The 15,054-nt window shown below is 32.6% G+C and overlaps 1 protein-coding gene across 1 annotated transcript; it reads right to left on the reverse strand.

The window, feature by feature from the left end:
- Positions 1–9,348: 9,348 nt before the first annotated feature.
- Positions 9,349–9,963, reverse strand: LOC149543318 (uncharacterized). The gene has a single exon (XM_089795786.1). The coding sequence runs from the start codon at positions 9,961–9,963 to the stop codon at positions 9,349–9,351; it is 615 nt and encodes a 204-aa protein (XP_089651912.1).
- Between the last annotated feature and the right edge of the window lie 5,091 nt (positions 9,964–15,054).

Raw genomic sequence — 15,054 nt, forward strand, 5'->3', positions numbered from 1 at the left:
CCAATGATCTATTAAGGACACAATTCATTGCATATCTTGCATATAAGTGTACCTTATAATTTAGAGGGTAGTGATATCATATATACATTGACCCATTTGTTTGTGACATCCTTTTGTTTCCTCACATTTTGGGCTTCTAGAGTCAAGGTAAAGCCAAGTTAGCAAGAGAGACAAACTGTTAACCAACATATATCAAACCCACATAATCATTTTAACCTCTTATTTTTTCCTATATATAGTTTTTAAATAAAGTGTAATGATGAGCTGCCATACTCATACTCTTTTGTTATATCTTTTTAATTTCAATTAGAGCAATTTTATATAGTAATAAATTTAAAAGCAATGTATTCCCATGTAATATTATGTACATAGGTATGATATTGATTTAAGTTACTTTTGTACTCATAGATTTGAATGTTGAACTTTTAAATTTTGAATTTATATCAAATTTTGTCAACTCCTTATTAGAGTTATTGTGAGCCTCGAGTTAACATGCATTTATGTGGATTTCTATGTCATGTTATTGTATTTAATTTCATTCATTATTCCATTTGAAATCATGTTGTTGACATCACCCTCTTTTGTTAGGGCTCATAAAGTAGAACACTAAACAATACTAATTATAATACAAAATAACAATTCACGATCGATTACAAGCTTAACATAACTCACCCAATGTAAACTACATTTACAAAGAAAAATTCAAAAAAAAAAAATTACAGAAGAAAAAATAAATAACAATGACATATCTTGTCACATTACATGACTACTTATTTGTCAAACTTTTTGATAATTTATAAGTGTCATTTCCATGATAAACTAGCAACCAAATCCTTAGTTAAATAGTGAGCAATAGAAGTTGTACTTTATTTTCAAATATTCATTAAAAAAATTAAAGCTTCAAAACACTTAACAATATTAAATGCTTAATGTAGGATATTTGTGAAATATAAACAAAAAAATGACTATGATTAAATCTTGATCAAAGATCTATTTTGAGGTATGAGATTCCATGAAATGTGTTATATCTAAATTTGATATTTTATATACATTTTTATAAATTATTTTTTTAATGTTTTAGTTTTGTATATTTATAACTTTGTTTTTCATTCTATGATCTACATTTTAATTTGTTATATTGGTAAAAGTATTTTTTGTTAAGAAGGATTCAATGAGATTTAATAATCAACATAAATTATCATTGTATTAATTTTTCTTGTATGGATTGAAGAAATGTCGTGCTTTTATGGTGGTATAGTTCTAAATCATTAAGAGAAACAAGAGACATAATTTATAGTCCATATCAAAAGTGCCTTTAAATTTTTTTGTGTAGACATTTTAACACCAATATTTTTATATCACACAATATGATCTTTATAGGAAATTCATAATATTTTACTCAATCTTTACTTTTTTGTTCTTTTCACTTATTGACTTATTATTAGCAATTATCCATAACTGATCATTTTATTTGTGTTTTCTTGACAATTAGTTACTAGCTTTGTACATGATGAGAAATTGGAATAGTAAGCTTGAAGAGGAATGAGGATTGAACTAATTTTGGTGGTTGATATGTATTGATCTAATGACAAGTATCCCTTTGTATCATATTTATCTTTTATAGGATTTCAAAGTAGTGTCAGACATTGATCATTTTTAATTAGTGATGCACATGGGTCGATAATTTTTTTTAAAAAAAGATTTTATCTTAAATTAATGCAAAAATATTTGTAGCTAGTAGATTGCACTAATTATCAGTAATTGATTGCCTATAGAAAAGTTTCAAGAGTCATGCAATGTTTTATCAATATAAGATGTCATGCATTTGAATACTTAAGTATAAAGGGTTCCATTGTGGTTCAATCAATACAATTGATCTCACCTAGATCATTGGTTCTTGTATCTAAAGCTTGGCAAAAAAGGTGCCAATAACATGTGTTGCTAGTTGAAACTATTAGAGAATGCCAAGATTTGGCAACATGAATTAATAATATCCAAAACTGAATAAATGATACTTAATAGTATGTCTATCATATAAATTAAGAGTATATAAAACATGCATAGAAACATTTCATATATATGTAAGGATGAAGAATTGGGAAGGTAGGAGTGAAACTCTAATTACTCCTTCAGATGTACAATACTTGCAAGCAAGTGGGTAGTATACATGCACATGCACATACACATATTGTGATGCCTTGCTCAAGAACCCAAGAGAAATTAACCTATTCAGTTACAATATTGTAATGAATATTTTAAAAAAAAATTATACAAAATAAGATAATAAAGTAGAATCAACATAAGTCATACACATCAAATATACATAAGTAATGCAAATACAATTTTCATTTCTCAATGGTTCCTTCATGTTGATAATATGTATGAAAGTTATATTAATTAAATTTGATCTTAAGTACAATGTTCATAGCCATGAAGAAATAATAGATACATAATCATCACAAGAACATACATAAGTACAACTAATACAATGAAGTTCATCCAATACACAACATCCATTTCACATGGCACATGGTATGTAATAATTACATAAGTATTTAATAGAGTACAATACATCATGTTGTAGAATCTTAAGATACAAGATGCATGTGATACATTAATACATAGATACCTCAACTGAATAGGAAATCTCCAAGATAAGAATAAGAATGGTAAAACTACATCAAGAGAACATCCAACATCAGTACCAATCTGCAGGGGACCCAAACGTTAAGAAGTGACTACCAACTAGCATCATGGTAACCCAGTAAAGCACCACTCCCACCATACAGGAAGATAAGGCACCACTCCCACCATATAGGGAGATAATGTATGATCCACACACAAATATCAAAACAAAAAATCAAATCATAGGCAAGGAATTCTGATAGCTCATTCTACCTCAAGGGTAGCACAACTACTCATAAAGAAAAGATAACCAAAGTAAAAAATATAAACAACCAATACCAACATCACATACCAATGTCAACAACTAGATACCAAGTAAAAACAAAGTATCCAAACCAAAGAGATACAACCATTCAAAGAATATCAACTTCCAAAACCAGTGCCAAGATTCAAAGAAGTTATAACCAATGAACAACTAAAAAACCATCGATAAAAGACAACCACCATAAATACATAACATCTAATAGTAAGTAATAACTCAAAATTAATACACCACTACTTGAGTTACTCTAGACTAGTTACTTTGGACCCTAGATCCTCAATGTGACCCATGCAAAGCTAGAATACCCTCTCATGAAGATGAGGAAAACTAGTCATACCTCTCACTAGATATCATCCCATTCTCATCCTTAGCCTATAAAACAACTCAAGGAATGAGTGGGGAAACATCTCTAATTATCCCTTTTAATGTATATCTAACTATTATAATTACTATGTTATCACTTATTATATACAACTGATGTAGGAGTATCCTAGGGTAGTTAGCAATCCTGCATGTTGGAGGTATTTTGGCTTTGGAGTTGAGAACTCGTCAATTCTTGGTGGCACTTGGTCATTGAAGGTTTCTTAGAATACACTGGGAGCTTGACTTATACTACATTGCTCAATTATGCATGGTTGAAGTGTTGACTAAGTAGCCCAATCAATAAAGGGGCTCGATTGCTGGAGGACTCAACACATATTGGCACTCGAGAATGCTTGTGTAAGCTTGGTGATGCTTGGTGGTTTTGTTGATACTTGATAGTTTGGTGGTTCTTCTGATGCTCAATCATGTCTTGGTCTTGCTTTGACTAAGTTGTCTATGGTCAGTTTCTAGTTTGAGTCGACCTTTTCATTTAATTTGGTTATATATATTTAATGGTTATTGCAAGCCGACTTGTGGCTTAAATGTGTATTTAATGTAAGGGTTTATTTAATTTGTAACTTGCTAGACTGACTTGTGGCTTAGTTGGGTATAAGTAAAATGATCTTGTGGAGTTGTATGTCATGATCATCCATCTTGGAGAAGAGGATGTGGAAGAGGAGTGAAGTTTGAGAAGAGTTAGTAGTTGCGGCTTGGGAAACATGGAGATTTCTTAGTGGGCTTGCGAGCATAAGTTTAGATCTTCCTTGGAGGTTTCTACTAGAGCGTGAATCTGGACTAGCTAGGTTTTGGGTTGGATCTTGAAGGAACTTACAAAACTATTACTTTCTTTGTATTTGGATGTAATCAGGAAGGCCTTATAGCTTGACACACTGCACGTAATTAGTGGTTTTTATGAATAAAGAGTTGTGTTTGGTATCATATCTTATATTGTGTGTTTTATATCTGTTATATGGTTATTTGTTGAGGCTTAGGACATCTCCTTTGGGGATTCTCTTACCTTGTACCACGCCAACAACTTGCAATAGGTTACCCTGGTATTGACCACTTTGGGTCCCAAATTCCTATTGTAAGCCACCCCTATAGAGATGCACCTAGACAACCTCCCCTAATCTCATAAACCACAATTGTGTCCCATACCAAAAAAAATGATAATTGAATTTGGTTCCATGATAAAAAAATGGAAATAACATTAGCTCTCAAAACTCAAGTCATCATAAAAAATAAATATCATAATCATAAACTTCCATTTGAACTATAAATACATCTTCTCTTCCAACAAGATAAATCATCATGAAATAAAACTCAAAAGCCTTTGGTGCACATCCTAGTTGGCTAACTAAACAACTCTCATAAAACCATCAAGAAACCACCACAAAAATTTAATAGAAAAACATAAGGTTTTTAGTTTAAATATCATTTTCTAATATTTAGTTTAAAAATCATTTTCTAATCTGTAGTTTAGGCCATGAGATGTGTTCAATCATAATGCTTTACATGTTTTAAATGAAAATATTGTCTCCATGATTAAGTATGCCAAAATAAATCAATGAATATTAGTAATAAAAATATATTAATAATATATTCATATTCATTATTACAAATTTAACAATACTTGACATATTTTAAACACCCTTTTTAATATATAATAACATAAACAAGTTAATTTGAAATAACATTAAAAATAAATAAAATTTAATTTAATAAAATTTAAATTAACTAATTTTTATTTTAATGAATTTCAATTTAAATAAATGTTAATTAATAATATTATAATAAAATAAAAATTAAATTAAATTAAATGAAAACTAAGTTTTAATATAAATATAAATTTAAAAATAATGTTTAAAAAAAAAACCATAACCCCAAATAGGGGTTGTGACTATCTTAAGGTAGGCCATTGTCTACCTTGACAAACATGTGTATTGCCTTGGAAGTCACACAAACTGCCTTAGACATGAAAGTAGTGTTGTGGAGGGGGAGGGGGGGGGGGGGTGATTTAAATCCCTTTCCTAATTTAATTTAATTTTTAAATACATATAATCATTAAAAGCACCTTTTTAAAATATATTTTTTGTTTACCAAGTTTGAACACAATAGTCTAATAGGCTAAATTTTCCAACAATTTAATTTAATTTCCTTTTTTTTCTAGTAAATGAATATCATTTCAAAAAATAAAGGAGAATGCTCACTCAATTTTCTGTTGAAGTATTTTGTTTAAATTAAAGATTTTTTTTTGAGATAGAACTTCTAATCAAACCCTAACTCATTTAACTCTTTTGTTTTCTATATGGAATTTATCTATAGTCGAATAGGGTTTAAAAAGGAATACAATACTATTAGTTTTCCAAACTCTTTTATAGTCTTCTAGATTTGTTGATTTCTCAATCAAGGTTACACAATCAAGCAAGTTTTTTCTTTCCAAAATCCACAAACATATTTCTTCATGCAAAAAGAAATGCAATAAATCAACCATTTGATATGCAAGCACCCACCAAGACATAAAGTAGATAGAATTTTCAAAAGAAATTCCTACAATGAGTTTTCAAACCCTATCTCAAAACCTATAGCTAAAACCTTGGACAATCTAGTGAATTCACTCAATCCAAAACTACTCCTAAGCTTTGAACAAATTCTTTAACTTTCATCTACCAATTTTCTCTCCCAAAATTATGTGTGCTCAAATGATCAAAAAACCTCTAATAAAGAGCTCTAACCCTTCCTAGGGTTTTCTACACTCTAATTTATCAAAAACAACCCACTTTAAAATAAATATTATATAACTCAATTTATTAATTAGTTCATGCACACATAATGCATTTTTACATTAAAATTGTCTTTTCGTTTCCTTCTTGACTTTTTTATTCATGCAAGCACTTTTAAAATATAATTTATTATTTTAATTAATAATAATTAAAGTCCACTAATTAAGTGCAACTCTAATTTTTCATTAATTAATTGAACAATTATGATAACTTAATAATTATTTTTTAATATTTTGATTTCTCTTTATCCAATTTTCTAATTTAGACTTTTAAATCAAGTCTTTTAAGCTAAGGAAAATATTTAATTAATTTCTAATTAATTGTATATCTTCATATTTTAATAATTCTCTTAAATCAAATAATATTTAATAACTTTAATATCATATGATTATTCAAGTGTTATAATAAAATCATTTAACAAGTAAATCACATCACCAATCTACATAAAAAAGCCACATACAAAAGATAGACCAAAAATGAAAATCAAACAACATGGACGAGTAAAAATCACAGGTATGAAAAAGGGTAGGTAGTTAGATACATGTCCCTCTTCTCAGGGAAGTCAATGCTTTCTACCTACAACCTGTATAAAAGACAAGCATGTAAACACAAACATATATATCTAAACTAAATAGGCAATCATGAGGAGTGGTGCATCCTACAGATCTTGGCTCACAAGAGACTATTAATGCCTCCCTCAACCACATCAAATGCGTCAGACATAAATATAAAATAGACATGCACACCATACCCATGCTATTATTTTTTAGGATCGCTTGCAGATGGAATTGCACTACCTATTAAGGTATGTACTTTCCAAATGACAACCATCTCTCTTATATTAGATGAAATATGGACAGACATGTCCCTTCATGGAACATGTCTATTCATCAGTATATAATATAATAGTTTGTTATTTAACACACACACACACATATATTTGTATGTGTATATATATATATATATATATATATATATATATATATATATAATATTTCATAATTCTAATTATATATATGTATGTATGTGTATATATATATAAAATATTTCATAATTCTAATTATATATATGTATGTATGTGTATATATGTGCATATATATTTATATATAAGTACATACATACATACACGTAGAGAGAGAGAGAGAGAGAGAGAGAGAGAGAGAGAGAGAGAGAGAGAGAGAGAGAGATTTTGATATCATGAGTATTGACCTTCAGAATATCACCAAATGATATTCTCCAAATACTTCGAGTAATGGTATTAGTAGTAATGGAATTTTAAATGTCATCTCATATGACATTCACCATGTACTCTTTGAGAAATGGCCTCTTGAATGTTGAGTTCCAAGATATTCACCAAGTACTGTGAGTAATGGCCTCCTAAATATCATCTCATATGAGATTCACCAAGTACTCTATGTAATGGCCTCCTGAACATCAATTTGCATAACATTCACCATGTGCTCAAAATTTTCATAAGGTATGTGCACATGCATTCTCATAATGATTTCCATATGAACATCCACCATGCAAAGTATAATCTATCATGATCTTCATAGACATCATAAGATATCCATCATAATAGAAAATTAAGTTATTGTATGATCATAAGCTTTCAATAACTTCTGCAAATACAAGTGATAATTATTTGGAAGTCATCACTTCCTCATGATATTCACAGGGGTAGGCCCATTAAAATCATGTAGTCACACACATGGATTTTTAGACTTCCTCTAAATATCAATCTTCATAACCACTCATCCAAAGTTACCTTTGAAGAGGTGCCAAACTCCCTCTAAGTCTGAAATCAATCTCCCTTTTCCTACAATAATATTCTTGGAGGAAAATATCTTCGCATATAGGCCTTTATAGACAATAAAAATAAGATAGAGACTAAAATGAATATTCATATAACCTTCCTATTCTAAAATAATATTTAATATATATTTAATCCCATATATAATTTATCACAACTTTATATATTTCATAATATCCCATATAATGTCAAACATGGTAAGGGAATTTATGAAATAAATAAGCATTATTAATAAAACCTAACATATGTAATCATTTATTAAATTGAACACATATTCAATATCATTAATAGATTAAACTAAATTATAAACAATCACTTTCTAACTATAATGCATCATGTTTATGTACATATGTAGGGATGACAATATATATTTCAATCTGAATAGGTTTCCACAATCCATTAGACTTTTTTGACAATTTGCTTCTGGATTTGATTGTGTTAGTTATTTTTTTAGCATCAACGTTTCGGATCACACTCTGTGGTCCATCATCAGGATGAGAGAATGCAAGAATGAAAAAATGTGAGCTGATCCAGCTAGTGCAGGGGTTAATAAAGGGAGAAGGTAGGCAAAAAGTGAGGTGGACAAAAAAAAAGCTTGAGGGTAGGACCCACGGGAGAGAGAAAGAAGAAGAAGCATTGAAAACAAGGAGTACAAAAATGACAAAACCCCAAAGGAAAAAAGAGATAAAATTAAAAGAACTTAATTGAGAGTAAACGAAGGAGTCTCCCAAGTAATGAATTAGAGAAAATAAATAGTAAAAAACAAAGCAATCTAGAGGCAAAAGCAACTAAAAAAGAAAAAGAAAAGCGTTAAAAAGACAGGAGATATAATAAATATATGTATGCGTATATGAAATTATAAATATAAATACTATTAAAGGAAATTAATACTAAATACTGGTACAAATATGACCTAATAATAACGATATAAATAAAGAATAAATAAGACAACTATTGAGGTAAAAAATGAATAAATAAATAAATAAATTTAAACAAATAAAAATCAGTGAGGAGGAAAAGACGAGAAAAAGCGAACAAAGGAAGAAGAAAAGGGGGACCAAGACTGGAAAGTACAAGAAGGGGGAGGCTGAGGCGGAGAACAAAAAGGGGGGGGGGGGGGGGGGGGGTTTAGAGCCACGACATAAAGGAAAGCATACACAAGAGGCAAAGGAGCGAGCACGACCAGGGAAGAAGAGAGGAGAAAGGACAGGGAGGGGGGATGCTCAAGGGCAGTGATGACTATCCAGCGAACTTAATAATGGTTGCCAAGACTGGCTCAAGGACCATCCATCCTCTCGATTGAGATTAAGGGGATGGTGGTGAATTTCAATGGCTTCCATTAACTTCCTCTTGAAGTAGTTATCTTCCTTGACAAGGATTTGGGTGCTCTCGAGACAAATGTGGTGTTTGGTTGCAGATGAGTGCTCTGCTAGAGCAGATTTTTAGACTCTTTCATGTTTGATGTCTGCACCATGCTCCCTAATTCTAGTCTGGAATGAGCGACCTGTTTCTCCTATGTAGGCTACACCACAAGAGCAAACAATCTTGTAGACTCCTGAGTTTAGAAGAGCATCCTTGGAGTCCTTAAGAGGGGGAACATAGTTACGGATCCTGGACAGGGGTTTGAAGGTAACCCTGAGGCCCTTTTTGGACAAGATTTTGGCAATCTTTTGGGATATACCATCAATGAAAGGAAGGGCCACACTCAAGGGAGGAGGAGACAAAAGAGGTTTGCGGTTGGCACTAGCGAGAAGGAAAGATTTGGCCTGGTTAAGCGCCTTAGAAATTTTCTTATGAGAGTAACCATTAAGCTTGAAGATACGGCGGAGATGGGTCAGTTCCTGGTTCAAGTTGTCATCATCGCAAATTCTAAGGGCTCTAAGAGAAAGGGTCTTGAGGATGCCAACCTTTTGGCTGGGGTGATGGTGAGATGAAGAGTGGAGGTATAAATCAGTGTGCGTGGCCTTGCAATACACACAACGACCGAGGGTTCCATCTGCCTTCTTGATGAGAAGAACATCAAGGAAAGGTAACTGGTTGTTTGACTCAAGTTCCATCGTGAAGGAGATGTTGGTGGATAAGTTGTTGATGTGCTGGTGGAACTCCACTAGCTTGTCCTGACCATGTGGCCAACACACATTTGTGTCATCCACATATCGCTTCCACCATTTGGGTTTAAGGGGGTAAGAGTGGAGGGCCACAATCAAATCCAGAAGCAAATTGTCAAAAAATATATATTTCTTTCATTGTCCACCTTATTATCTCCATCTCTTGCTTGCACATGGCTTGTTTGCAATCTTCTCAACTATTCTCCTATGTATGGGGTTTCCTTATTAACATGTTTATAAATGTATATGCAATTTGAAGTCCAATTATGAACTACTCTCCTTTCTTTCTTTGTCTCATGTTTGTCATTGATGATAATTTAGGATTTTGACAAAAGTACTCCTTTCAATAATTTTGCTTCTAATATTGTTGACTTCAGTATTTCATCGATGCTATTAAAACAATATATTCTTTTCTTTAAATCGCTATTTCTCATGATAGATATTATTATTATTGCTGACTTATCAAGGTTGTCTTTAGACTTGATGACTCATGGCTTCCTTCTATCTTATTTTTGTCTTTAGAAACAAAATAGAACACCATAATATATATTGATGATTCAACATTGTCTTGTAATATAAAAAAAATTGTATTTCATAAATGGAAATTAGTTTATTCAACCTTCCTTGACTCGTCTTGTAATCTATTTGAACTATCTATCAAAATTTCTTCTCTTCAATTCAAGATGTTGGGATTGCTTTTATTTTAGTTACTCAATTTTTCTGCTAATTAATGGATTGACCACCATCTCTTACTGAATCGACTATAGTGTGTGTAGCCATTCTTTGATTCAAAAACTCACTAATCATAAATGTATGTCATTTTTTTTTGAAGTAAAGAAGATTGTTGAAACATATAATGGGACAATCATTATTATGTCACTGATGTCAAACCCACTACTTGTTGGTGAGACAATTTCTTACTTTGGTCTGAATGCTATCATATGATTGATTGATGAAGAGGACTTTAAAAAAAAAGATAACAAGAGAACCTAGAGAAAGGTTGAGTTATATGGTGTATAACAGGAGCACTGAGACCAAGCAAGATATTGATGATATAGTGTATTCTTTATCTACTTTAGGCTATAATGGAAGAATACTTGAGCAAACACTAGAAGAAGGCTAAGTAAAGAAATGCATTTGCTAGCTTGACCAAGCAAATAGTGGAAGCCGAGTAGAAATTTAGTTGAAGCTAAGAAGTAAGTTTAGTATGTGCCAAAAAAAGACAAATATAGTTGGTGTCGAGTGAAGAAAGTTTATTATGTGTTGAGCCCCAACAAAGACTTAGTGTATGCCAAGAAACCCAGTGTTGGCCGAGCATCAGAAGACAATGTTTGTCGAGAAAAAAACTTGTTATTGAGGAGTGCTAGTAAAATGAGTTTGATTGAAGATTTGATGAATCTGAGCCAACACAATTAATTTCTTGACTTGTGTGAAGCATGTGGAAGATAACTATGATGATATGGTGGCACAAAATTCAAGATAAACAATTTTGAGATGAATTCAAAGAGGATTGTAAAGGAATTATGTAGAAGGGAATAAAATGGAAATATGGGTAGATTCAATGAATTTGACCTAACTTTAAAATGGATGATTTTGGTTAAGTGGAAAAAGACCTATATTCTCTATAGAAGGAGATATCAAGCCAGAAGCAACTTGTCATGTGTACGAACCTGAGAAAGACAAGGAGTCTAGGGTGTTGCTTCCTATGGTGGCTGAGGGGAAGAGTTTGTAGTTGGAATACTAAGAAAGAAGGCTTAAGGAGATGAAGGTGTTGGGACTCAAAATTGAAGCCCCAATTTTGAGTACCATTGTGAAAATTAAGTCCTATAAGCGCTTCTTGATGCATATTTACTCAGCTATCACTTTGAGGCCTAAGAGGTGTTTAATGTTTCTAACACCTTGCATTCAGTGCGTCTATGCATTCCATGATGATAAATTTCCATTCTAAGCCATTACATGAAGTCCCATTTTGAACAATGTTCAAATCTGCATTTTTGCTGAAGTGTCAAACAATGATAGGAGGTTGTGTTTGCAATTGAATATCTTACACCCAGTAATGTTTCATGAATCACTACTTTGGGATTGTTTAGTGTCCATACCAAAGAACCTATGTTTCAGATTTTGAGTTATTTTGAATTTGTTTGACTAGATTTTGAATCCCTCAAAGTTGGTCATTTTATTGTTGTCATGCTGATGTGAATTGTTCAGAATCCTAGAAGGCCTTGTTTGACTTGCCATAACTTTGACCTAGTTGACCAAAATGATAAAATTCATTTTTCATTACATTCTAGAGGTCACATACTTTCTACGCTCTAGATTTGAGCTTATGATGAATCTGTTTGATTAGTTTTCAAATGCGATTCTGAATGTAATTTATAACTTTTTGCTGGTGTCAGCAAATGTAGATTGGTCAGTACCCCTGTTCATGATGTCATATCTTCAAATTCATGATAGGTGAGATCAAATGGATTGCACTATTTTGTTCTACTCCAAAAATACTTCAAGTGTGCCAGTTTGTAAATCCTGACGAATCCATTTGCATACTTTCCCAGGCCAATTCTATTTGCAAGAAAATGCTTTTCTACCAGTATTTCCAGTCTACAAATTTTGAGTAGCCCACTTTGACCACTCACCAAATGCATCCCGTTATTCATCATGAGCTCTAATTCTATAATTATGTTGTCATCATGACAGTGAACACATACCTTGGTTTTTGTGCCCCTAAGTGTCAGTTTGCCCAATTTTTGAAACCAAATCCAAACATGTTCTATGGTTTTTTGACATGTTTGCTTGTAGGTAATTTTGAGAGGGCAGCTTCAACAGTTAATATCTTTTGACCAAGAATTTTTCATGAGATGAGATTCGACAATGTAAAATTATGTAGAACAAAGAATCAATAGGTTTAATTTCAGAGCCTAGTTATCTGCCTGGATAAGTTTTTAAGGCTAGTCAAAGGACCTCCTGGCACTAACTCGACAAGTTGCAAAAAAGAGCTAAAATGAGCTTTAACTGATAGTTTAGTGATGGATTTTTATTTGGATCTATATTAGATGTTCATTAGATCAATTTGACATATCAGGTGTTCAAAAATGATTTTTTTTTAGTCGGACCCATTTTAAGGCCTGGCTAAATTCATTGAATTATTAAAGGGGATGAAATCTTATTGGTCAAAAGGATTCCATCAAAATGTGTAATTATCATCAAGTATTTTTGCACAAGATGCTTTGATTTTCTTTAAAGCTCTGCAAGGATTGATGAAATCAAGTATTAATAGGAAAGATGAAATCTAAAGGTGAGGGAGAAAGCTTTCTTGTTTCATGACAAGATTTCAAAAACACTCTAACAATGAAAAAGGATCTGGGGTATTTGTGATGTATGTTTTTGGCATGTTCTTCTATTCTATTGGTCAAACAAGTGTAGAAATCAATGTTTGCAAGGAAGAAAGTGGCCATGTGATTTTGAAGGTTGGTAATAGAGTTTCATGTAATAGGGGCAAATTGATGTAGTACTGCTCTGCTACCACTGACAAAAGGTATGCTCTGATACCACTTGATGGGGACACAACCCAAGTACAGAATGGACACCACAGGAAAGGGAAAATTTTATTAATTGTGAAAATATGCTAGTACATTAAGTACAGAGAAAATAGACTTCAAAACATGCCCTAAGGGCTTACAATAGCATAAATCTAGAGATAATTTCTTCTCCCAGTACCTCCTCTCAAACTCCACTCTGAACTGCCTTTTACAATGCCAGAAATGTTCTTAAATAGACCTTGGAGGTTTAAGGATTAGGAGTACATTCTAGAAAGTGCTAGTTGGCATCCACCGACCAAATAGAAGGTTCTAGAATTCACATTAGAAGTCAATGCAAATCTAGAAATGGTAACCGAACTTTCGGGAGGCATAACTTTTGAACTATAGCTCCGATTGACGAACCGTTTACATTTTCGAAAAGCTCTTGAAGTGCTCTATAGCCCTATGAACCAGCTTCACTCATCCCCCATTTTTTGGCCCTTTTCAAAGTAATTTAATGCCCCTAACCTGACTTTGAAGCATTCTTAAGAGGTCTCCAAAAATTGAAAAATTGCAATAACTTTCAAACCGTGGGGCCTTTTGACCTAACTATTTTTTTGGAATGCTCTAAATTACAATTACATTCATTTGGCCAATTTACACCTTCTAGTTCACCAAAATGATGGCTCAATTGAATACTCCTATTTTTTTGGCATTTACACATATCCCAAAGTGTTCAAATACTCTATCCTAGAACACTGATAGTGGAACTGTGAGAGTTGAAACCTTTATTTGACCCAAATGGGTATCTAGAAATGAAAACACATGAAACAGAAACTAAGTCTAAGTACATTTTTTGGTTGACAAGGGATTGCCCTTATACCTCTGGATGCTCTTGCATCAGACACCCAGGGTAGATTGAAAAGTGACCCTGTCACTTTATGAATGGTAGAGGAAATCCCAAATGGGAAACCTCAGCTGCTGATATCCAAGTTGAGTCCTCAATCGGCCATCCTTTCCACTTGACCAAATACTCTTCATACTGCCTATTTCTAGTACTCTTGCCCACACAATGATCTAGAATGTCTTCTATTTCCTCCTTCTTAGAAGGAGGAATTGGACATGGCTCTAACATCGGCTCCTCATCTGCACCATCATCATGATACTCTGTTAAGTCGACAATGTTGAAAATAGGAGAAATGTGAATACCATCTGGCAACTCCACCTCATATGCATTTCCTGAGTCATGTTTCTTCAGAATTTTGCAGGGGCCAAATTTCTTCATTTTCAACTTGTTGTAAGTACCGGTTGGAAATCTTTCTTTTCGTAAGTGCACCATGACTAGATCCCCTACTTGGAATTCCTTATGTCTTCTCCTTTGATCAGCCCTGGCTTTATACTCTTGATTCATCTTGGTAATGTGTGCCTGAACCTCCTCATGTAGATGCTTGATATGTTTAGCAAATTCTTCAGCTTCAACACTTGTCCTCTCCCCTTGCTCTATCTTCCTCAGCTCTGGTGCAGT

Source organism: Cupressus sempervirens, chromosome 8 (genome assembly GCF_028749045.1).
Source record: "Cupressus sempervirens isolate cs-2001-9-10 chromosome 8, ASM2874904v1, whole genome shotgun sequence".
NCBI classification, from domain to species: Eukaryota; Viridiplantae; Streptophyta; class Pinopsida; order Cupressales; family Cupressaceae; genus Cupressus; species Cupressus sempervirens.

What these genes read in the sequence shown, in the direction of transcription:
- LOC149543318 (XM_089795786.1), bottom strand. Translation starts at nt 9,963, where the DNA reads ATGGAACTTGAGTCAAACAACCAGTTACCTTTCCTTGATGTTCTTCTC.